Raw genomic sequence first — 23552 nt, 5'->3', positions numbered from 1 at the left:
TTGGCGTGCAATAGAACATGACACAGAAAATGTGGCCTTCCCCACCAGGCCCAACTCTGGGAGCTTCCATATTTCATCATCCCCCGGGCCCAATCTCAGGCCCCCACTACTGTGGCCGCAAATTCCTGGGATTCTGAGTTGTCCAAGAATAGGAGTACAGGGCCAAGGAGTCCAGCCAGGCACCCCAAGGTGGACTCAGAAGGTGTTTTGACTTGGAGATGTGGGGTGGACACCAGAGAGAGGCATCTGCCCTGGGTAGAGGCTGGTTGGGGTGGCTGGTCTCGTGACCTCAGAGGTCCTGCCTTTTCTCATTTATTGATTTATTTTTGGCTGCGTTGGGTCTTCGTTGCTGCGCACGGGCTTTCTCTAGTTGTGGCGAGCAGGGGCTACTCTTCGTTGCAGTTGCACGGTCTTCTCATTGCGATGGCTCCTCTTGTGAAGCACGGGCTCTAGGCGTGCAGGCTTCAGTAGCTGTGGCTCGTGGGCTCTAGAGCGCAGGCTCAGTAGTTGTGGCACACGGGCTTAGTTGCTCTGCGGCATGTGGGATCTTCCTGGACCAGGGCTCGAACCCGTGTCCCCTGCGTTGGCAGGCAGATTCTTAACCACTGCACCACCAGGGAAGTCCCGGGTCCTGCCTTTTCTGAGAGTTGCTTAAATGCATTGTCCATGGCTCTGAGGTTTAGTAATTCTAAAGTTCTAAACTTGTGAGATGGTCAGATTCTGATAATCTGTTATTTCAATCTATGAATCTGTGGTCCTAGATTTATGAGTCTATGGCAATAGTAAATAATACATGTAATAGGATGATATACTATGATAATATTTCTCATAAATACGAATACAACTGTAGATGTGGATTTGAATACTGACATCAATGCGGAAACCAATACCAGTTCCAATATTATTTATCAAGGGCTTTCAGTGTGCCTAGCACTGCACATTATGTAATTCTTTCATTTAATTTTCCCAGCAACTCTGTAGGAAGACACTGTTATCTCTGTTTGCCACATGATACCACTGAAGATCAGAGAGGATAATAACTTGTTCAAGGCTACACAGTTGGCCTCTGTTTTTTAAGATTCTGAGACTTTAGTATTCTTGCCTATAATCCAGCCAAGACAAGTGGAAAAAGCAGACAGATGTGGGGTGAGAAGCAACTCCAACCTCATGGGTGTTGTTAGGAGTGCGCCTTATAAGTGCCCAGTTAGCCCAGCTGTTATTGACTCTGTCCTCAGCCCTAGCAGAGGTATCAAGATAGAGAATCCCCAAGGTTCGGGTTAGAGAGTGAGGGCCCAACCTTCACCAAATCTGGATGATGGAGGAGTTCACTTCTGATTTCTCTAGAATCATATCATTTTTCCATGTGAAGGAGGGAGTCACTAGCCCAACCTCCCAATTAGGATCTAGATTCTTGCCTGCCCCAGCCCCCTGATGGGGGTGGGGTGCCTGTTTTCTATTTGCACATCTCTAGGACAGGAAGATTCTACCTCCGAATGAGCTGAAACCTGTTTTTCTGTAGCTTTGATTTAGGGATCTGAACTCTTTCCTATAGGTCCACAAGCAAATCTGCTTCCTCTGTTCCATGACTTTGGAGATTCTGAGACACAGTAAGTCAAATTTGTCTACTAACTTATCCATCATCCATCCATCCATCCATCCACCCATTCCCACCATCATCCATTAACCATACATCCATCCATCTATCCGTTTCTTCACCATTCATCTATTCATTCCCCTGTTCTCCACTTATCATCCATCCATCAATCAATACATCCACTCTTCCCTGCTTTTTTCTATTTGTTCATCTCTCCATCCATCCACCACCACTCTAATAGCCATCCATCATTCACCTATTCATCCACCCATTTATTTGACTCATTCACTTATTTGCTCAGTCATTAACTCATTGAGGGACGGTCACCCAAATGGCACTGTTTAGACACTCTGAGGGACACAAAGATGAATATGCTCTCAGTGAGCTTGGGAGAGAGACTAGACTTACATCTACAGAGTTTACCCATTCCACGACATCAACAATGAAGGCACTGGCTCAGCCATTTGTACATCAGTGTTGGGCGAGGGGTTCAGGCTCTAAGTGCAACCAGAGGCCAGAGGAGAGAGGGGCCAGTGTGGGTGTGCTGTTCAGGTTGGGCTTCCTGCATATTATTTTCTTCACTTTACAAACTGGTTTCTTAGACGTGATTCCCCCCACTGGACCAGCACTGAAGTTTTGTACTGATTCCATTCATTCATTCTTTGGTTCAAGAAATGCTTTTTGAGCATTATTATCTGTCTAACTCTTCAGATATGGTGGTGAATAACAGATCCTTATTTATCATTTAGTGTAGGAAACAGATGATAAACAAGTAAACAAATAAATGCCCAATATAATTTCAGATAGTAATAAGCGCCATTAAAAAAAAAAACTCAGAAGAGGACAGAGCAGGAAGGAAGATGCTATTTTACATAGGGACATTGGGAAGCCTTCTCTGAGAAGGTGACATTTGGGCAAGGATAGGAATTCTTGGGGATTCCTAGGGATGGAGGCCCTGGCCCTTGGCTTCCTGTTTCCACTGGAGAAAGGGAAGGATATGGACCAGGACTGGAATCATGGGAGGCTTGGGCCCTTAGCTGGAGAAAGAAGGATGGTTCATCAAGAAGCAGAGCTGAGGTTTCTTTTGGAAAAGTCAACCCTTGTGGTCCTCAAAGGGCATTCACTTAGTTCCCCTCACCTGGCAGGGCACTGTCCTCATTTACAGTGAGGAAACAGAGTGGGCACAGAGTATGATTGCCTAAGATCTCAGAGTGGGTCAGGGGAGGATTCACACCAGTTCACAGTGTGGAAGCCAGCCCCTGGTGCACACCCTGCCCTCCAAAGCCCTGGTCTTTGGGTGGGCTGTGTGGGGAGGTTTCCCACCCCATTGGTCCTCTTCTGGAGGGGAAGGCCTGGTGGGGTTCAGTTCCTGGTGACTCTTGTGTTCTCTTCTTAAACGCTCAGATTCAGGGGAGTGAAAAAGATGAGTCTCAGAAGCCCCAAGGGGCCAGGACAGTGCGGGGCCCAGGAGAGGTGGAGGGCCAAGGTGAAATCCGTGCCTTTCCTTTGGGGAGAGAGGAGAGAATGATGTACTCAGCATCAAAATGAAAGCTGAATGGAGGCAGTCGTAGGCTGGGAGTTCAGACACCTGGTTTCTAACCCTAGTCTCTGGTTTGCTGTGGGACCTAGGAAAATCCCTTCCCTCTAGAGACCCTCACTGTAAATTGAGGGGTTTAAACCAGATGACTGTTGTGAACACTTCTAGTTAGAACATGCTTGATTTGCATTGATATAAAACAGGCTGGAATTTCAGCAAGAGGGAGGCAGGTAAGATATCAAATGCAACTTCCACTAAAACAGTTTACCCACCATGGGAGTACACTTCGCCTTCCAGAAACTTGGTAGCCAGACACAGGGATCTGTTCTGGGCCCGGGTGGGATCTAGGCCTCAGGGAATTGATTATACTTGTACAACTGATTATACAAGTATTGATTATACTTGATTATAATTGATATACTCATTTATATCCAAAGATATCCCCAGATGAAGCATGCTTCCTGATATTTGCAGCCTGTGTGGCCCCTACTCACAATGACCTGGGCTGGCCCTGTGACTCCTCTGACCAATAGAGTAGTGGAAGTGATGCTCTGCCAGTTCTGGCTAGAAGGTCTACTGCTGTGTAACGAATTACTGCAAACTTGGAGGCTTCAGACAAAACCCATTTATTAGCTCACATTTCTGTAGGTCCAGGCATGGTGTAGCTGGTTTCTCTGCTCAGGGTCTCACCAGGTTGAAAGCAAGGTGTTGGCTGGGGCTGTGATCTCATCTGAGGCTTGGGGTTGGTCCTCTTCCTGAATTCTCTTGGGAGCATTCAGGTCTTTGTGGCTATAGGCCTGAGGTCCTCATTGTCTTGCTGGCTCTCGGCCAGGGGTCTGTCTAAGCTGCTAGAGGCTGCTCTCAAGTCCTAGCACCATGGCCCTCTCTCAATGTGGCAGCTCGGTTTTTCAAAGGCAGCAGGAGATTCTCTCTCCAGTTTGCTATGATGGCATCTTACATAGTATAACATAATCTATGCCTTTGCATTTGCCATATAATGTAACCTAATCAACAGAGTGACTTTCTCCTATTTTCAGGTCCCGCTCACACTTAAGGGGAAGGGATTATACAGAGCATGTGCACCTGTGGGTGGGAATCTTGGGGGCCATCTTAGAATTCTCCCTATTTCACTGGCCCAAGCTTTAAGGAGTCCTGGCAACTTCCACTCATGTCCTTTTGAGCTCCCTGAGCTGTGATCTAAGAAGTCTGGCTACCGTGATAGAAACACTACGTGGAGAAGCCACCTGGGGAGGGAGAGGCCCTGAAACTACATGGGATGAGAGAGGCCCAGATGCCCGAGTGTCTCAGCTGGGTCCAGCCTTCCAGCCATCCCTGCCAAAATGCCAGACATACAAGTGAGCCATCTTGGATATTCCAGCCCAGTTGAGCCCCCTGAAGCCTGCAGCCTCAGCTGACATCACGTGGGGCAGAAGAACCACCCAGCTGAGCCCAGTCAACCCACTGAGTATAGTAAATGATCCCAGAGCCTTTCACTGATTCCACCTGCCAAATACTACTTGTTCTAGGAGGAAACATGGTTCTGCCCATTGTATTTTTTGGGTCATGGGAAACCTGTCTGTTGCGTAGAAATTCTCCACAGCAGAGTACCTATTGTGAGGGTGGTGCCATCATTGAAGGGTGTATCTGGTCCCAAGGCTGGTCCCTTCTTAGTTATCTTGAGAGGTGGTGTGGTTGAGTGGGGAAACTTCTAGAAGGGAAGGCCAGGGATCTGGACAGTAGCACCAACTGTTGCCCTGCAGTGTGATCTTAGAACTATAGGCCTCACTTCTATGGTGCTTTACGCATATTAACATATGACATATTAACATATTAATTCAACACAATAACCCTGGGAAGTAGGTACCATTATTACTCCACTTTATAGATGAGGAAATGGAGGTACAGAGATGTTAAATAACTTGCCCAAAGTCACACAGCTAGGCAGTGGTGGAACCTGTATCTTCCCTGGACACAATGATTCTGACTCTGAGATTCTAGAATTTCATGGTTCTAGGATGTCTAAGATTCTACAATTCTTAAGGTCCTGGTAGCCCCAAATTCCATTAGTTTGAAGATCATAGAATTCTCAGATTCCAGGTTGAAAAAGCAAATGCCTGACATCTGTGGGAGTGGGGGCCCGGGGCCGTGAGGGGGAATGACACAGCTTGAACCTTCAGCCCTGCTCAGCCCTGTACTCCAGCAGTTAAAGATGCCACTGCCCCTTTAGGCACTTACTTCATTTCTCTGAAACATAAAACCTCTCTTGGAACTGGGAGCCTTTGGAAGTAAGAGACAACAACGTCTGCAGCATCCACGGAGAGGAGCCAGAATAAGCAGTGCGAACGGGACTCGGAGTTCCCTGAGAATGACAACATTCTTTGCATCCCGCAGACCCCAAATAAACCCACATCATCCTCAGGCACTACCGAGGCCCGAGAAGGGAAGTGAGGCGAATGTTTGCATAGGGCCCACCACCCTGGGTGTTGTGTTTCTGTTGGAATGGGGGCCACATGACTGGTGGCCCTAGAATAGCTGTTTGCTCCGGGACTGTGGGGAGGCCGTCCAAGGCCCGGAAGCGGGACGGCTGGCTGTGTTCTGCAGGCATAGATAAGAGCCAGGTCAGGGTTGACATGTGGAAGCGTTTAGGAGTCCGGGAGATTGGACACTGTAGAATGAAATGTGCTGGAGGGCCTGGGGGCCCAGGGGTGACTGACTCCAGCGGCCTCATTCTACAGATGGCGAAACTGAGGGGAAAAGAGTGGCTGCCTCACAACATTTAGTGTGGAGCACAGTAAAGCCTCTGGAATGGACCCTGTGCTTCAGCTCCACCAGAGTAGTTAGTGCCTTTAACCCAAACACTTCCTCATCTCTGGGCCTTTGCTCAGGCTGTGCACTCTACCTGGAATGCCTTCCACCTCTTATTTGCCTGTGGAAATACTTAGCTTTCAAGGCACAGCTCCGAATCTTCCTCCTCCAGGAAGCCTTCCTTCATCCTTCCCCTGTCTCTGATATCCTCTCACCCGCTTCTCTGAGCGCTGAGAGCATTTCACCTGTCTCAGAGCTCTTTTGCTACATGTCGTTTTTCCCTTCCAGGTAATAATAATAGTTGCTATTTTTCTTCAGATACTATAGGCCAGGTAATTGACGTGCATCTTCTTTTCTTTTTCTTTTTTTAAAATCCCCATTTTACAGATGGGCAAACTGAGGAGCAAAGAAGTTAAGCAATTTACCCAAGGCTGCACAGCTAATGGGTAGCAGAGCCTAGCAGAGCCATGGTCTGGCACCATAATCCACACCCCTATTTTCCATATTTCTTTTTCATTCCAGGACCTAGCATAGTGTCTTGCACCTAATAGGTATGTTGTTCAATAAATATTTGTTTACTAAATGAAGGAGCAGCTCTAATAAGAAAATAAAATTTACCTGTAATCCTACCACATAGAGATTCTGGAAATTCATCCTTTAGATTTTTTTTCTAATGCAAGGATAAACTTTTTATCATCAATTTTGAGGATCATAGATCAATGATCTATGATCATTGATCTATGATCAATGTACATATGATCTATGATCAATGTACATGTGCATTGTACAATGTACATAAGGCATCAATGTACAATATGTTTGACATTTTGTCGTGTTTTTTTATATCTAATAAGTATTCATTGGACGAATGAAAATACATAAGCAACAGTCTATGCATATTAAGGAGATTTGAAGAGCACTGCAAGGCTTGCCAAAAATATTTCCTCTGCCTCACGACAGTAGTCCTAGAAATTCCTATCGTTAGACTCACTCCTCTGGATTAAGTCACTGCTTCCAGGTGGTTCTAGTTAAATATATCAATTAACTGAGAAAAAGTAAGCCAATTAGCACTTGTGAATAGAACTGTTCTCAGTCTTAATAGAATGACAGGTCATCTTTTTCAGGTTAAGGAAGTGTTCTTTTATTCCTAATTTGCTAAAAAGCTTTTCACTTTACAATCATGAACGGCTGTTAAATTTTATCAAATACCTTTTCTGCATCTAATGAGATGAGCACACCATTCTTCTTTAATCTGTTTATATGGCAAATTACATTAAACATTTTGGTATGTCAGATCATTTTTGCACGACTAAGATAGATCCAACTTGCTCATAATGAATTATCCTTTTTATACATTTCTGCATTCAGCTTTTTATTATTGTTTAGAATTTTTACCTCTATGTTAAATTGGCCTATAATTATCCTTTCTCATACTGTTCGTTTCAGGTTTTGATACCGTGTTTATGATAGCTTCATATGATAAGTTGGGAATATTCCCTCTTTTTCTCTATTTTGAAACAGCTCTGTAAGACTGAAATTACTTATTCCTTCAGTAAAGACTCTGGGTCTGGATTCTCTTTCAGGGGAAGAGAATTTTTAAAGTACAGATTTAAAATAGTTCGTGACTGTAGAGCTACCTAGATATTTTAATTTTTTTGAGTCAGTTTGGGCAAATTGTAATTTGCTCATTTCATCCACATTTTTGTATTTATGTGCAAAAATTTGTCATAATACCCTTTTATCTTTCAATGTTTGCAGCATATTTAGTTATAACTCCTTTCACTGCTAATTTTCTTTTTTCCCTTTATGAGATATAATTGACATATATTAATTTCATGTGTACGACATAATGATTTGATATATGTATATATTGTGAAATGATCACCATAATAAGTCTAGTTAATATTGATCACCACACAGTTACAAATTTTCTTTTTCTTGTGATGAGAACTTTTAAGATCTGCTCTCTTAGTCACTTTCAAATATACAATAGAGTATTATTAATTATAGTCACCCAGCTGTACACTAGCAACCTCTTATTTAATTCTCACAATATTCCTCTGATAGATAAGGAAATTGAAACCCTGAGAGGTAAAGTTACCTGCCTGAGGTCACATACCCAGAAAGTTCCAGAGAAGAGATTCATACCTGGGTCTGCCTGGCTTCACCACCCACACCCAAGCTGCTGGATTCCCACCTTCCTAAAGGTCACTCGTCTTCAAGGACACAGTTCTTGCTCATGCTGCCTTTTAATTTTTCACCTATACCTCTGCCCCCACTGCCTGTCAGCCCTTCAAGGGCAGGACTCCCACCCTTCTCCCTGAGCTGTCTCCCAAAGAAAGCACCCAGTGAAAGTTGGGTTAATTTAGGGACTATGAGGCCATTAAGGTGGAATAATTTAAGGACCCCAGGGAAGGGCCCAGATGGTGAGTGTCCAGGCTGTTTCCAGTCTCTGTTTTCCCTGAACAGTTAGGACAGCTTCCTGGAAGATGGGCGCTGACCTCTGCCTTGAAAAGTGGCATTAAGAGGAGAAATCAGAGGCAGCATCGGGGTAGGAAGAGGGAACCTAAAGAAGCCATAGAGAGGCCTGTTCAGCTGGAGTAGAGCCCCTTGGTGCTAAAAACTGGGAGCCATAAGCCACAGCTGGAAAAGCACTGAGTCTTGGCGAGAGAGGCAGTACGGATCCAGGGTGGGTTCTTGGGTGGCAGAGTGATGGAGATTCCCAAGGCAGCCCAGGAAGGAACTTCACTAGTCATGTCTCCAAGCCTCTCCCCAGGCACTTGCCTCTGCTTTCAGTGACAAGCCCTCGCCACCTCACTGGAGGATGACCCTGTGGTGTTTCCTGGAAGAATTCCTAGGGTAGAGGTACCTGGAGATGATGGAGGAATAGACATGTGTCGCAGGAAGGCCAGGGAAGCCATCGGGAGGCCGTTTAGTCCCTCAGTGCTGACTGACTGGGCACCATGTGCGATAAACACGGTGCTGGGCAGTGGTCTCCAGTTGCCCTGTCTTCTGACCAATAGTGGGTCTCTGGGTTACAGTTTCCAAGCTCATTCGAATGTGCACAATGTGTACATAAGGGCCCAAGCTTTGGGATCAGGCAGGCTGAGGCCATATCCCAGCCTTACCACCTACCAGCCAGGTGCCTTGACACAAATGGCTTAATCCCTCCAAACCTCGGTTTCCGATTTCCTCATGTGTAAAATAGGCACGATGCCCCCTGTCTCTCAGGGATGTAAAACAGTTGGCCCACAGGAGTGCTTGGAAGATGATGGCCATCCCTACAATGGTATCTCATCCTCATCCCATGCTTATATAGCTGTCTATCCACCTAGGGATTGAAGGTCCTTCTGCAGTTCCAATTACAGCCCATGTGCCTCTAGGTCTTTCTGGAGCTACAGATGGGCTATTGGCTGCCTTCCGGTCAGGGGCTCCTGGATTTGGGACCAGGAGCCTGGGGCCTCAGAGTTGTTTGATTCTCTGGTTCTCTGATTCCAAGGTTCTCAGGCCCCCGCTTTCCTCTCCAGCCTCTCTGTCAACACCCTCCCTCCCTCCTCCTCCCATCTCTGTCCCCTGGGTGTGACCCTACTTGCTCTCCTGCCTCCCAGCCTTTGCTCACACTCACACTCTGTCTGGAGCACCTTCCCCCTCACTGTCCATTCAGCTTTCTCTAACTTCTCCTTTTGGTTTGGATGTTCCCTCCTGAGACCCAGATGGGCTGGGTGCTATGGCTCTTCCCCAAGACTACAGGGCGGGTATTGGGTGAACGTCTTTAAAGGGGCTGGGATAGAAGAGACATCTTCAGGTGTCAGGATGACGGGCAACTGTCCATCCATTCATTCATTCATGAAGCTCATACTCTGGCCAGGCCCTTTGCTGGTACTGGGACACTGAGGGAGACGGCATAGCAAAGGCTTAAGAGCAGCAGTTTTGGTGTTTGCCTGACCAAAGTGTGAGTCTGGATTCTGCCACTTTCAGACTGTAACCTTGGCAACTGATCTCCCCTCTCTGAACTTTACGTTCCACATCCGTAAGAAGGGATCGCTGTGAAGATGAATGGGGATCATCCACGTATTAGTCTGCTTGGGCTGCAATAACAAAATACCACATACTGGGTGGCTTCAACAACAGAAACGTGCTTTTTCAGTTCTAGAGGCTGGAGGTCTGAGATCAGGCTGCCAGCAGAGTTGGTTTCTGGTGAGGCCTGTTTCCTGGGCTTGTAGATGACTCTTCTTGCTGTGTTCTCACATGGTCTTTCCTTTGTGCATCAGTTCTGTCAGATTAGAGCTCTGCCCTTATGACCTCATTTCACCTTAATTACCTCCTTAAAAGTCCTGTCTCCAAATACTATCACATTGGGTGTTGGGGCTTCAACATAGGAGTTTGGCGGGGACACAGCTCAGTCCACAGCACCATGTTAAGTGGTTAGCTGAGCTTGGACAGTGCTTAGTGACTGCTCCCGTGGAGTCTCAGCTTAATGGCTGCAGGCTACGATGATGAAGAAGAAGACTCGGTCCCTGTGTTTTTCAGAGTCTCTGGATCTGGTGGCAGAAACTGGCCTGTATGTAGGAAATGATAAAAAGGGGATAGTGGTACCCAGAGATGTTATCTAAGGGTAGAGTCAGGACGGTGACCCAGGTCTTTGTCCACAGCACTGTGCTGCTCAGAGTTGCGGTTTCAAAAGTTACGTGTGTGTTTCTCTGGCCTGTGAGCTCCCCGAGGGCCAGAGCCTGCTGATCCAACTCTGGGGGTCAAGCACAGGCTCATGCACCTGAGAATGTTTGATGACTAACTGAATGGATACATGAGATTATGAATGAATGATGGAGATGGGTGGCTGGAAGGGTAGGAGGGTAGATGGGTGAATGAATGGATGATGGAGTGGGAGGAGGAGGAGGAATAGCTGCCCAAGTTAGTTAATCCTTTCTGACTTTAGTTGCTCTAGCTGTAGAAGTACATTCACACTGTTGTGCAACCTTCACCACCATCCATCTCCAGAACTTTTTCATCTTCCCCAACTGAATCTCTGTATCCCTTAAACACTAATGCCTCTCCCCACTCCCTTCAGCCCCTGGCAACCCCCGTTCTACTTTTTGTCTCTATGCATTTGCCTATTCTAGGTAAGGAGGTGAGTTTTTAAAAGGGACTGTTTACAAAGGTGTGGGTAGGGTTTAGGGAAAGCAACCGGCTATGGGCCGTAGCCTGGGGCTGGTAACTCAGGGCACTGTTATGTCCCAGAGAGGTGAAGGCTGGGAGCACCTGTAGGGGCTCAGGAAAAGGGCAGAGGGAGGGGGTGGAGGAGCTACGGGAGATACTGAGCTCAAACAAAGCCCAGGGAAAGCCTCTGAGCAGTTTATAAAGACACTAAGATAAATCACAGAGGCAGTGACTAAATCAGAAGGCTCTTGTGGCAGTTTGTATATTGTAGGAGAATGACAATGGGAAGGTGTAATGAGTTTCCTTTTCCTTTCCAATGCTCCCTAGCCACTTCGCTCACTCAGTGATTTGCTTGCAAGTTTGTTTTGCTTTGTGGAAGATGATTTGCATGATAAGAGGTGCACCCCTGCCCCCCAGTGTCGGATTCTTCACTCCGATCCAGCCTGCGCCTCTCTGACTTCACAGCAGCAGCCTTGCCAACTTCTCCCTGCCCCGTCCTCCACCCTCCCAGAGATGCAGAGTAACTTGGATGTTGGAGAAAGAACAAGCAGAGGAGAGGAGGTATTTCCTAACTCCCCTCACCTATGCCTGGGCTGTGGCGTCTTAGCTACGCCAACATGACTGACTTCTCGCTAAAACCTCTCCATCACCTCCGTATACACACTTGGTTTCTCTCTCCTCCTCTCTTTCTCCTCTCATTTTCTTCCTCCATCCTTGAATATTCTAGGCCCAGCACATCCATCTGAGAGCGCAGCTCACCCTCTGACACTCAGCTGCCCAGTGCTTTCCTGCATCCCTGAGTTGATGGGTGAATTCTGACTTCCTATGTCCGGGGAGAAACCTCAGGAGATCCGAATCTCTTGCATCCCTGACTGGGACGTGGGAATGGGGGATGCTCAGGAGGGAAGTAGTCACTCTAAGAGGCAGATCCCTGTGTTCCCTCTTGTTCTCACCTTCTGCTTATGTAATAAAAACTGTCGTGTGCTGATTACTTTCTGGGAATTTTGCACACATTTATAACCTCATTTAATTATCACAACAACCCTGCTCAGGAGGCTTAATTCCCATTTTGCAGAGGAGAAATTTGAGTAGAGAGGTCAAATGACTTATCAAAGGTTGCACAGCTGTTTGTCACAGAGATTGAATGTAGGTAGATCTGTCTCCAAAGCGCTTTTCAACCAATTCTTTCCAACCAGTTCAGGAGGTAGTGAGTTCCTGGTCTCTGGAAGCATGTAAGCAGAGGTTGAATAGCCACCTGTCATGGAGAGAACACAGTCCAGGAGAAGTTTCCTTCCTGTACTGAGACGCTAAGATTCTAGGACTAGGTTTAGATTCTGATATTGATTTTCTCTAATTGACATGCATCTCTTGGGAAGCAGTATTGGGGCAGGTGCCTCAGTGAGGTCTGGTCATACGGAGGCAGGCATCCTGGGTTGCAAGGGGCAGGGAGAAGGGGCAGGAGGGCGGGGTGAAGGAGAAGTAATCAGGTAATAATTTCTCTCTCCTTCCTGTTCTTGCTAGTTTTTCCTTGTTGCCCTGGGCTGGTCTTGCAGTCCCAGAAGGGCAATATTTTAAAATCCATTCAGTTTTGAACAAAAGTGTCACCAGGGTTGCGATGTGCTCTTTATATATTGCAAAGAAACAAGCCCAGGGCAGGGAGCAGAAGTGCTGGCTTTAATCCTGTTGCTGCTGCAGGTTTGTGGTGTGATTTTGGGCAAGCTTCCCCATTTGTTTAACGAGGGCTTGGGGAGGCTCACGGCCGAGGACCCTCCGGGTCCTGATGTTCAGTTCCCTGGGAGGGAAGCAGGCTTGCCTGTGTGTCGAGCCGGGGCTGCACCAGGGGGCTCCATAGCAGGCAGGGTGTGGCCGGTGCTGACTCGGTTTCCCCTGCTCTTGCCAGACCCCGGGTTCCCATTCCAGCTAAGCTGCTCCCAGACTCCCAACCCTCAGAAACTGAGATAATAAATGTGGTTTTAAGCTTCTTTGGGGGTAACTTGTTATGCAGCAATAAATAATGAAGACACTCACGCATCTGTGATCATATGGCAGAGATGGCCTTACTTACATGCCTGGTGGGTGGGTGGCTGGTTGGCTGATGGCCGGGGATTCTTCACTTGGGGGCAGTCCCAGGCTTCCCAGAGCAGCAAGAGAGGCCAAGTCCCGATGTGTAAGTGCTTTTTAAGCCTCTGCTTGCATCACATTTGCTAACAGCCTTTGGCCAAAGTAAATCACAAAGCCAACTCATGTTCAGGGGGCGAGGAAACAGACTCCATCTCCTGAAGGCTGGGGAAGAATTTGTGGCCACTTTTTGCAATTACAGCACATGGGGCTCCTGTACTAAACACCCCTTCCTTCTCCACTTCCTCACTCTTGAGCAGCCTCCCTTTTGTGCGACTCTGAGTCTAAATCAACACTTAACTGAGCACCCGTGATACGGCAGGTGTTTTCACCATCACGGGCTTAATTAATCTCTGACAACAGCCCTTGCAAGGTAACCCACCTCGTGGGTGAGGAACACAGGTTCAGAAGGACAAGGTGGTGGCCTAAAGTCATAAAGCTGGTAACTGACAGAGCCAGGATCCAATCCACATCTAGGAATTCCAAATTTGGCATTAGTTTTACTTTCCCTGTCAAGATGCCCAGAACTTTCCATTTAACTTGGTCTTTTCAGACAGACACAGGCAAGATATGCGGAGACTGGTCCTGGCTGGGTTCTCCCCAGGAATCCCTGTTCTGGGACAGCCGGCTGGGGCTGAAGGGGATCAGTGTGGGGCAGGAAGTTCGGGCAAAATGAACAGACTCTAGGGGGCGACAAAGGCCAAGACGCCTTCTCATTGCTACCCTATGCTCCATTCACTTCTTCCTCAGAGGAGAGAGATGCTGGCCTGTAGGAGAGAAAACTGTCATCTTCAGGCTCTAAGAAACCAGGGGAGGGAGGGGAGGAGGAAAAGGAGTGGGAGAGAGGGGAGGGAAGGAGAGAAAACAGAAGGAGGAGGGAGAAGAGAGAGGCAATAAGATGGTTAAGAACAGAGGGAAACTAAGAAAAAGACAGAAAATTAAAGAGATAATGAGACAAAAGATGGAGAGATATGGGGATAAAGAGAAAAAAAGAGAGGGAAGGAAAGAAAAATAAACTCCTAAGACAGGGATGGAGAGAAACAGAGACAGGGAAGCACAGATGCGTGGAGAGAGAAAGGAAACAGAGAAAGGCTGAAGGGAGAGAGAGAAAGGAAGTTGGCAGGGTGGTGGATGAAGGAGAAGGGAGGAGAGGGGAGGAGGAGGGTTCAGTCATGCTGTGTGACCTAGGTCAGGTCAGCTCTCTGAGCCCCATTTCCCCATCAGTAAAAAAGGACTGCCTTCTGGAGCAGTTGTGAGAATTACCTGAGCAAATACGCGTGAGGACTTTGGAAACTCTGAAGCGCTATACAAACCTACATTGCTATCGTTGACAGTTTGGGTTGGCCAAAAAGTTCGCTCGGGTTTTTCCATACCATCTTATGAAAAGCACGAACGAACTTTTTGGCCAACCCAATGTTATCATTCTCACGTCATGGTGGGACAACATAATGCTAGAAAAGAGTGTCAGAACAGGTGACACATGTCACACCTCTATAATGAGCGGCATAGAGTCAAGGGAAAACTGGAGCTTCTTGATACTAAGACAGTGCTCCATGTAAGATGTTCGAATGATTTAAGTCCACATTGGGTTGGGGGCAGAACTGCCACATTATAGGTACGTAATTAAGAAAAACAACTGAGAGCACACAGTTGTTCCTACAAGCGCTCCCTTTGTTTTTCAGGATCACAGTCAAGGTTTGAGTGTACCCTGAGACGTCTATACGATATGCTGTAGCTCCCCTTTAGGTCATCAATAATTATGCAGAATGTCATGGTGATGGTGCTGCTTTTTTGCATCTCATGTAAGTGAACTTAATTTTTAAAAAATTAACAGTATCATCTTGAGACATATTGAAGACTATTGGTGTTTCATGTGGATTTCTGCTTTGGATAAACACACAGTGCCCCTCCTCTCTCCACAAACTGCACTGCATATTGCTGGAGGTGAAACAGCTTTTCTTGAAAGTTAGCTGGAAGCTTTTGACAGGTAGGTGTTTAGTGTCTGCGTTATAGGACTTGATGGACCAATTTGTCAGACCCACCTCACGCCACTCAGAAAATTCTCTGATGTATTTGGGAAGACTGGGCAATTGTTACTGCCAGTAACTGCACTGACTGGTGGGTGGCAGGCCATTTCTTGCATAAACAGTAACTTTTTCTTTGTATCACTATGAAATCTTTTTGAAGACATTTAAAGCAGTAATTAGGGATCCAAATTTAAGTTAATAACCAACTCTTTCATTGTAAATCACACATCTGAAGTAACACTGCATAAACCTGACAACTACCTGACAACTTGTTCCTCCTCTTGGAGGCTGACCCATTATTATAACACACATTCTGATTTCAGAAATTCTAAAGGGTAAAGAAGAACAAATTAGGAAATGCGAGTGGCTAAGAACAATGGAAATGACCTGATATAGTTTGTTGATAAGAGAGAGAAAACCACATGTTTTGAAAAGATCTTGATTATATCTAATATATTAAAACAGTTCAAAATTGATACTTGGGATACTTCTGCCTCATTTGAGTGAATGAGATACTATGACTGCAATACTCATTGCTGCCACTAGGTAGTGGTAGTGTCGTGTATGGCCTAAGCGTCTGGACTTTCTCCACGTGGTCTATCAAGTGTCACAGATTCATGGCACTTATCTAGCCAAACACTGCCCCCCCTCACCCACTAAAATAAGTCTGGTTTGAGTCATGGTTCTGGCACTTACTAGCTGTGTGGCCTGGGGTAAGTTAGCTTTCTCACTTGAGGGGAGGGGGATAAAGTAGTGCCTTCCATGACTTAGGCATTTTATATTTGTAGAGCACTTCTCACCTTACCAAGAACCCTTGGACTGTGTACCTCTAGGTGCCTACACACGCTGGCATGAGGTTAACGTTCCCAGCTCAGCTGTGAGCTGTGTAGGGCAGGGAGCATAATTTATAACTGGACTAACCCCTTACATTGGTACATGTATCAATCCGTATTTACACAATATTAGTAGCTACTGTTTATTGAGCATGTACTCAGTACCTATCTCAATACCTGTTCTTTTAATCCTCACAGCCCTATGAGGTTAGTATCCCTGTTATGCCCATTTCACAGAGGAGGAAATCCCCAGGGTTGTGGGAAGATTAAATGACTTAATGCATAAAACTTGCTAGCACAGTGCCTAGGACGTAGCAAGTGCTCAGTACTTACAGTGCTTATTATTTACAAGTGAGGGGATCAGGCTTGTAAACTGGGGAGTATAAAGCAACAAGTATTGATACAAGGGGCTGTAGAAGCACAGAGGAGGGGATGATGAATTCTTCTTGGGAAGAGATTCAGGAAGGCTTTGCAGAGGCGGCACTGTGCAAACTGGATGATAAAGGACAAGTAGGGATGGCAGAGTATGCTGCTTGTTTTCCCAGTTCTGTTTTTCTCCTCTTCCTCTTAATAATAGAAATACCCCTCCCAGTGAAATTGCTTCCCATGGCTGGAATCAGGACATGGTGTGGGTAGATGAGTTTGGGCCATGAAGGGATGGCAGAGCAACAAAACAGAAGGAACCTGGGTCCCTGGATGACCTTGGAGAGCACAGCTGCCTCATTCACCTTGGATCACATGCCTATCTCCAAACCATTGCATGAGAGAGACATAAACTTCTATCCTGTTTGAACCACTGTATTGCTGGCTCTCTTATCTAAAGCGTATTCGTCTGAAGCCTAAACAGTGTAGCAGGTAAAAACAAGGAATACTTATAGGGCAGAAGAAATAGCATGTCCAAAAACATGAAATGCAAAAGAAGTTAGCAAGTTTTAGGAAACTATCTCAAGGGTATTTTTGAGGATCAAGCAAGATAAATGTATATAAAGTGCTTAGTACAGTACCCAGCACATACTAAGTGCTTGCTAAGTGAAAGTCATCTTTTTTTCCACCTGATGTAAATGACTTCTCAGAGCCTCAGCTATAAAGTGGGGGTAATGTCACCTGTAGTATGAAAACAGAGGTCTGGACCTTTCTGTTCTAAGAGAGTATGAATAATGTGGAGAAATTGTATTAGGAGCAAGATTTAAATAAAAAACAATTACCAAGGGACGAATGAGTACCCTGCCTTCTCACTGATTTAAATAATTTAACTTAACAAAACCTCTGGTGCTCTCTTATCACTCTAGTTAACACCTGTCCTGCTCAGTGGGCTCTAAAAACTATTAGCAGTTCCTGGAAGGAGTTCTGGATATCCAGTGCTCCATACTTTTCATAGGCAGGTTTCTCAGTTCTTTCTCCTCCAAGGTAACTCCTTTTATCCACCTCACAAGACTCTGCACAAACATCACGTCTACTGAGACCTACCTTGACCTTCTGGGAAGATCTGCCTGATGTTCTGTGTGTAACAGGCATCTCCGTCACGGCTTTATACCCTTATTATTGGTTCAGCTGCCGTTTTCCCCTTGCCAGATTGTGAGCTCTCCCAAGGCAGGGAACATGAGTGTTTCATTTTTGTTTCCTCAGCACGCAGCCAGAGTAGGAGCTCTGTTCATGTTCACTGAATAAATGAGGTGTTCTTGGGTAAATATGCAGGGTCAGTTGTGGGGGCAGATTTAAGGGATGTTAGAAAGTCAGATGTAAAAAAGAGAACATGTTTCTCATCTGCACAGTAATGTCTCAGCTTTGCCATTTAGGCATTGTTATTCCTTCTTCTGGTCTTCTTAAAATGCTCTTTTCTGGCGGTGAGGAGTCTGCTGGTGGGGAGTCTAAGAGGCGGTTTGGAAGAGTGAGGGAATACTAACTCGGTCATCAGACCGGGGTTCTAACTACGGCTCTGCACTGACCTGCTGGATAAACTTGGGCAAGGGCCTTTTCCTCTGGGGTTCAGTTTCCTCAGCTGTAAAAGGAGGCAATGAAACGTATCTCACAATAGTGTTGCAAGAATTAAGTAAGTGTGTAATAGCAGCTCGTAGGTTTTTGTAGAAATATTAGTGCTATTAATCACATCTCTTAAGTTGCCCTCATCCTTGCCTTCTCCCTGTGAGTTCCAGATTTTTAAAAAATTATTTAATTAATTTATTTTTGGCTGCATTGGGTCTTCGTTGCTGTGCGCGGGCTTTCTCTAGTTGAGGCGAGCGGGGGCTACTCTTCGTTGCAGTGATCAGGCTTCTCATTGCAGTGGCTTCTCTTGCTGCGGGGCACGGGCTCTAGGGGTGCAGGCTTCAGTAGTTGTGGCATGCGGGCTCAGTAGTAGTGGCTCGTGGGCTCAGTAGTTGTGGCTCGTGGGCTCTAGAGCGCAGGCTCAGCAGTTGTGGCACACGGGCTTATTTGCTCCACGGCACGTGGGATCTTCCCGGACCAGGGATTTAACCCGTGTCCCCTGAATTGGCAGGCGGATTCTTAACCACTGCGCCACCAGGGAAGTCCCTGAATTCCAGATTGTATGGTGATCAACAGTGTGGAGTTTTGAACCAAACTGCCTGGATCGCCTGCCATTTCCTAGCTGTTGACCTTCAACAAGTCAGTTCACTTCTCTGGGGTCCAGTTTCCTCATCTGAAAAATGATAAGCACTGACCTTAAAGGGTTTCTGTAAAGATTAAATAAGCATTATTTTATTTTATTTATGATATTTCTAATATTTCATTATTATCTATAATATCTACTATATATTATATTATATTATATATATCTATATGTCTAATTATCTATATTATATCTATAATATCTGCAATATATTATATCTTATATATATAAAACTTACTCTAGTGCCTGGCATGAGGGGACCACTGCCTAAGTATTCGTCAGTGTATTCTCCCTCTCTCCTGGTAGAGGGAGGTAGGTGGCAGGAAAGCACCAGGCATCTGAGAAGATGGGAGGCCGTAGAGAGTGAGGTCACTTGAGAGTTGGGGGCACTGATGGCAAACTCCCTCCATCAGATCTTAACTTGGGAATCTGTATGCTGGATTCACATGGAATTTGCTGCTAAAAACCAATGAAAGAACCCAAGTTTGCACATGATTTTTCTTTTTCTTTTTAAGAAACCCAGGGGAATTCCACGTCACCTCTCCAAAATAATGCTCTCCACTCCCTGCCTTGTGCAGTGTTTCCCTGGGCGTCTGGAACAGGCCTGGGGCCTTGAGTGTGCACCAGGGCATGTAGCCTGGGTTACCTGCTTCAGCCTCTCACTCTGGACCCTCCTGAGGCAGTGAACCATCGCTTTGTTTGTATTGAGGTCGAATAATGGCTGAGAACTCCTGGAATGGATAATGCAAATCCCCAGGTAATCCCAAATTCCATATTAGCCAGTCATTTTCACTTCCCTCTCTGCAGCTGAACCTTTACCAGAGCTTCCTGAAGGGGGTCGGATTACCTTGCTTGCCTTTTCCATGGAAGGACATCAGCGAGCACATTCCCTGGCACCAGGTGGGTACTCGGGAGCCATTTGTTGAATGACTGACAGGACAAGCTCATTGTAGTACTGAATACTGCAGGTGTCATTGCAGACTGGACTACGCACTCTGCATTTTCTCATTTCACCTGTACCATAACCTAGGGAGATGGGGTTTGTTATCCCCATTATACAGATGGGGAAACTGAGTCTCAGAGAGGGTAGACAGCCTAGTCATGGCAGTGGCAGGCTCAGAAAACTGTGCAAAGGTCGTAAAATATAGGGCCAGTTAGAAAGAGCAGAGGATTTCAGGGATGTTAGAGAGTCAGATGTAAAAAAAGAACATATTTCTCATCCACACAATGAAGCCTGACTTTGCCATTTAGACATCATTAGAGGGAAAAGAAAAGGCAATTTGGTAGAATGGAATCTACTTACTTTAGGAAACAGGAAACTGGGCCTCCCTCCAATCTTGCCCAGGATTCATCTGTGTGACCCTCTTAAGTGTCTTTCCCTCTCTGAGCCTTAGTTTTGGCCATTCCCTTTCCTGTCTTCTAGGAATCTGAGACCTCTCAATTTTCCTCCGGTCACTCTGAGATTCCCAGGGCCCCACCGGTCTGGTGGAGAGAACAGGCCTGGCTCTCTCAGGGCCCAAAGGATGCCTTGCTACTTTCCATTAGCCAGAGATGGCGCTGGGCACCGGCCGCTGTCCCGGCCCTTCCTCTGTATTCCTCTTCTTCCTCGCCACGCTCCCCCTCCTTCCCCCGTCGTCCTACCCTTCTTCCGTGCCTCTTCCCCCTTCCTCCCCTCGCTCCTCCCTCCCTCCTTCCCCATGATCCGGCGGCCGGGGCGCGGGCCGGGCGCGCGCTGGGTGGTCCGGCGGCCGGGGGCGGGCGGTAGCCTGCAGGCGTAATTGGCATGCACGCCGTTGTAGCTGAGACCGCTTAATAAAGCATTACATATCTCACCGCTTCCATATTTCATTACCTCACGCGGAGCCTGTGAGAGGGCCCTAATGGGAGTCAGCTGTGTTTTTACTTTCTGTTGTCGGCCGGGGACGGGTTTCTCTGCGGATTCTTTGAAATGAAATAATGTGATGCACGCCGCGATAAGGGCCAGCCCGTAATGAGGCCCAGGCCGCGGGGCGGCTGCTATTGCTCCAGGTGTCGCGTATTTGGGCTCCGAGGACGCTGAGGAGGAGGGGGCGGCGCCGAGGAGGAAGGGGAGGGGAAGAAGGTGGGGGAGGAGGGGAAGAGGGAGGAGGAGGAAGAGGGAGGAGAGGGGTAGGGGTCGGAGTGGGGGGCAGTGGGGCTGGGGGCTGGGGGCCGGAGCGGAAGCCAGGGAAGGCGGAGACAGCGGGATGCGGAAGAACAGACTGACTGGGGAGAGGTAGGCTGGAGAGTGCTGGGGCCCCGGGTTCAAATCCTGATTGGCCCCTGACTGTCAGTGCGAGAGAGCCCTTTGCCCCATAATATTCATCTCTCAGTGTTGTTGTGCTGAAATAAATGAAAGGGATTTGTAAATTGGAAAGGGCAGCATCACACACATGGAAAAAATGGAATCATTTATTGAGAAGGGATCTGATGACCTTTGAGCAGCCCCTCTGGGCATGGCACCCGCCAATAATTTCAGCAGCCTTGCTTGCTAAGTACTATTACTTCCCCTTCACAGAGGAGGAGACTGAGGGTCAGAGAGGTGAGGGACTGGCTCCAAGGCACTTAGTAAGAGGCTGAGGGCAGCCCTGGGCATGGAGCCAGAGGAGACAGGAAGAAAGGGGGAAGGAGATAAAGATGGAGAACGTTGGGCCACTGCCATATGATTTGTCTAACCCCCTCCCCGCCAAGGGAGCCGGGCTTTCTCCTCCACCCTGTCTTGTGGGTCTCCTTCACTGGGCCTGTGGCCTTTGCCTTACTCACTGGGACGGAGGGGAGGGTGGGCAGGCTTATGGGGATGGGACGTTTTGGAGGGCTTTGTAGGTGGGGCAGCAGCTGGGTGTGAGGGTGGGGCGTCAGGAAGCCCCCTCTGTTCTGAGTACTCTCCTCTGCTGAAAATCCCATAGCTACGGTCCGCTGAGTTAAAGGTGGCTCTTTGTGCTTGGGTTAGACAGATTTAAAATCATCAAAAGTGTCTACTTCTATGTCTACTCTGTCTCCATCTCTTTTTTCTCCTCTAGAAAGTAAATGCTCTTTGAGGAGTCTTGTTGTATCTCCTCAGTGTCTCTCATATCCACCCACTTCTCCCCGTCCCTCCTGGCCTGGCCCTGGGTTAAGCCCGCACCTGGGTTCAGCCCACAGTCTTGCTTCTTGCCCTGTAGGACTCTTCCTAAAATGCTGACCTGATGCTGCTGCCCTTCAGGGCTCCCTATTGCTCTCAAGAACGTCCAGCTTCTCAGACACGCCCCACAGGACCCTCCCTGCCTGGACCCGAGGACCTGCCCCCATCTCCCAGCTCCATCTCTGGCACACTCCAGCACAGACCCTGACAGACCAGGTGACTTGTCTTTCTCCAAGTTCATCAGTGACATCTGGGCACTTGCTCATGCTGTTCCCTCTGCTTGATGTGCCCTTCCCGCCTGGACCTGCCCATGGAGTCCTGCTCACTCTCCAAGCAAGCCTCGGCACAATGGCTGGGCATTCCAGGAAAGCTTTTCTCCAAGAGCTCCTCTGCCCCCTGCTTCCAAGCTGGTTATGCTCACTTCCTTTCTGAACCTCAGTTTCCCCATATGTACGATGAGGGGCTAAGGGGCTGATCCCTGGGCCTCACAGTCTCTTGAATTGACCCTATTGGGTGGTAGTTTCTTCTTAAAGTAGAAACAGTTTGAGTTTGTCGATGTGATGGATGATAACCGTGTCGTGTGTGCCTACTACATGCCAGGCATCGAACTGGCTCTTTATATGCCATAGATACATGCCTAGCTCAGAGTCCTGCAGCAGCAAATGGAAAAGCTGGGATTTGAAGCCAAGACTCTCTGATCCCTGAGCCTGTGCACGTGTGTGTGTTTATGTGCATGTGTACGCATATGCACTTACATGGATGTGTATGTCTGTGTGTGCACATGTGAAACAATGGTACCCAGTGTTGGTGGAGCACTTCAACCTTCTCAGAACTTTCTCACCTCCAGCAGGGAGCCCTTTGAGGCAGGTCTGGAAGGGATGATAGGGATATATAGATACAGAGAGATTGGTTGACTGCCTTAGTTACACAGCTGTCAGGAGGAGACCCAGGGAGCAGCAAGAGACATCCCATGGCCCCGGAAACCGAGCTGGACCCTCTCAGTGCAGAATTCTTCACACTTTGACTTCAACCTGACTTTGCCAGTGTTGTTTCCCAAATGCCCCCCTTCTGTACAGCCTAACTTTCTGCATACAGGGCTTGCTTCAGAGCCTTTGCTTGAGCCAGTCTCTCCATCTGGAAAGCTTTTCCCCAGTGCCTGCCTGGGGATATTTTACTCATCCTTCAAAACCTGGATCAAATCTCCCCTCTCCACAGAAGCTGGCTGGATTCTCTGCTCAGGACCATCTCTCTCTCTCCCTATTCCAGGCTGTGTACACATTTCTCTTATGGTCTGTCAGCTCGGAGCTTCTTTGTTTCAGGACCCTGAACTCCTGAGGTCAGGGGTTGAGCCCCACTCTTGGCCAAGAGAGAACTGTCTGGGAATGGGCGCAGAGGGTAAGCTTGTGGAATGCCTGGCCAAGCGGGGCATGCTTCAAGGATGGCTGAAAATGTCTGCAAGTCTCCACTCATAGAAAACGCTTGATAAACGGCCACTCATGATATCGTCATGATTTATCCCTGGGCTCTTGCTTTGGGTGAGGTTTTATGTCGCAATCTGTATTTTTAGTTAATTCTCCCAGCATGTTGATGAGATTGATGTTATAACCCCATTTTACCACCGAGAAAACCGAGGCTCAGTCAAGCTAAATAACTAACCCACGACTACAGAGCTGATCAGCGGCAGAGCCAGGGCTTACGTCCAGTTCTGTGTGCCTC

General features: G+C 47.3%; 1 protein-coding gene across 25 annotated transcripts in view; it reads left to right on the top strand.

The window, feature by feature from the left end:
* LOC309618222 (uncharacterized protein) overlaps positions 1-23552 on the top strand; it is a 221892-nt gene that overhangs the window by 59000 nt on the left and 139340 nt on the right. For 11 of the 25 annotated variants that reach the window (XM_082371658.1, XM_082371662.1, XM_082371653.1 and 8 more), the window contains exons 6-7: positions 11473-11654; positions 19505-19597. In XM_082371658.1, the coding sequence (XP_082227784.1) occupies positions 11473-11654; positions 19505-19597 (275 nt within the window). Of the gene's footprint in view, positions 1-11420; positions 11655-19504; positions 19598-20120; positions 20586-23552 lie in introns of those variants that run through there. The other 14 variants (XM_082371663.1, XM_082371673.1, XM_082371669.1 and 11 more) reach the window with 4 other exon arrangements.

Source organism: Balaenoptera borealis, assembly GCF_965194805.1.
Source record: "Balaenoptera borealis genome assembly, chromosome: 1".
Classification (NCBI taxonomy): Eukaryota; Metazoa; Chordata; class Mammalia; order Artiodactyla; family Balaenopteridae; genus Balaenoptera; species Balaenoptera borealis.
Note: the sequence above shows the minus strand (reverse complement) of the source record. Positions and strands in the feature narration are given on the sequence as shown.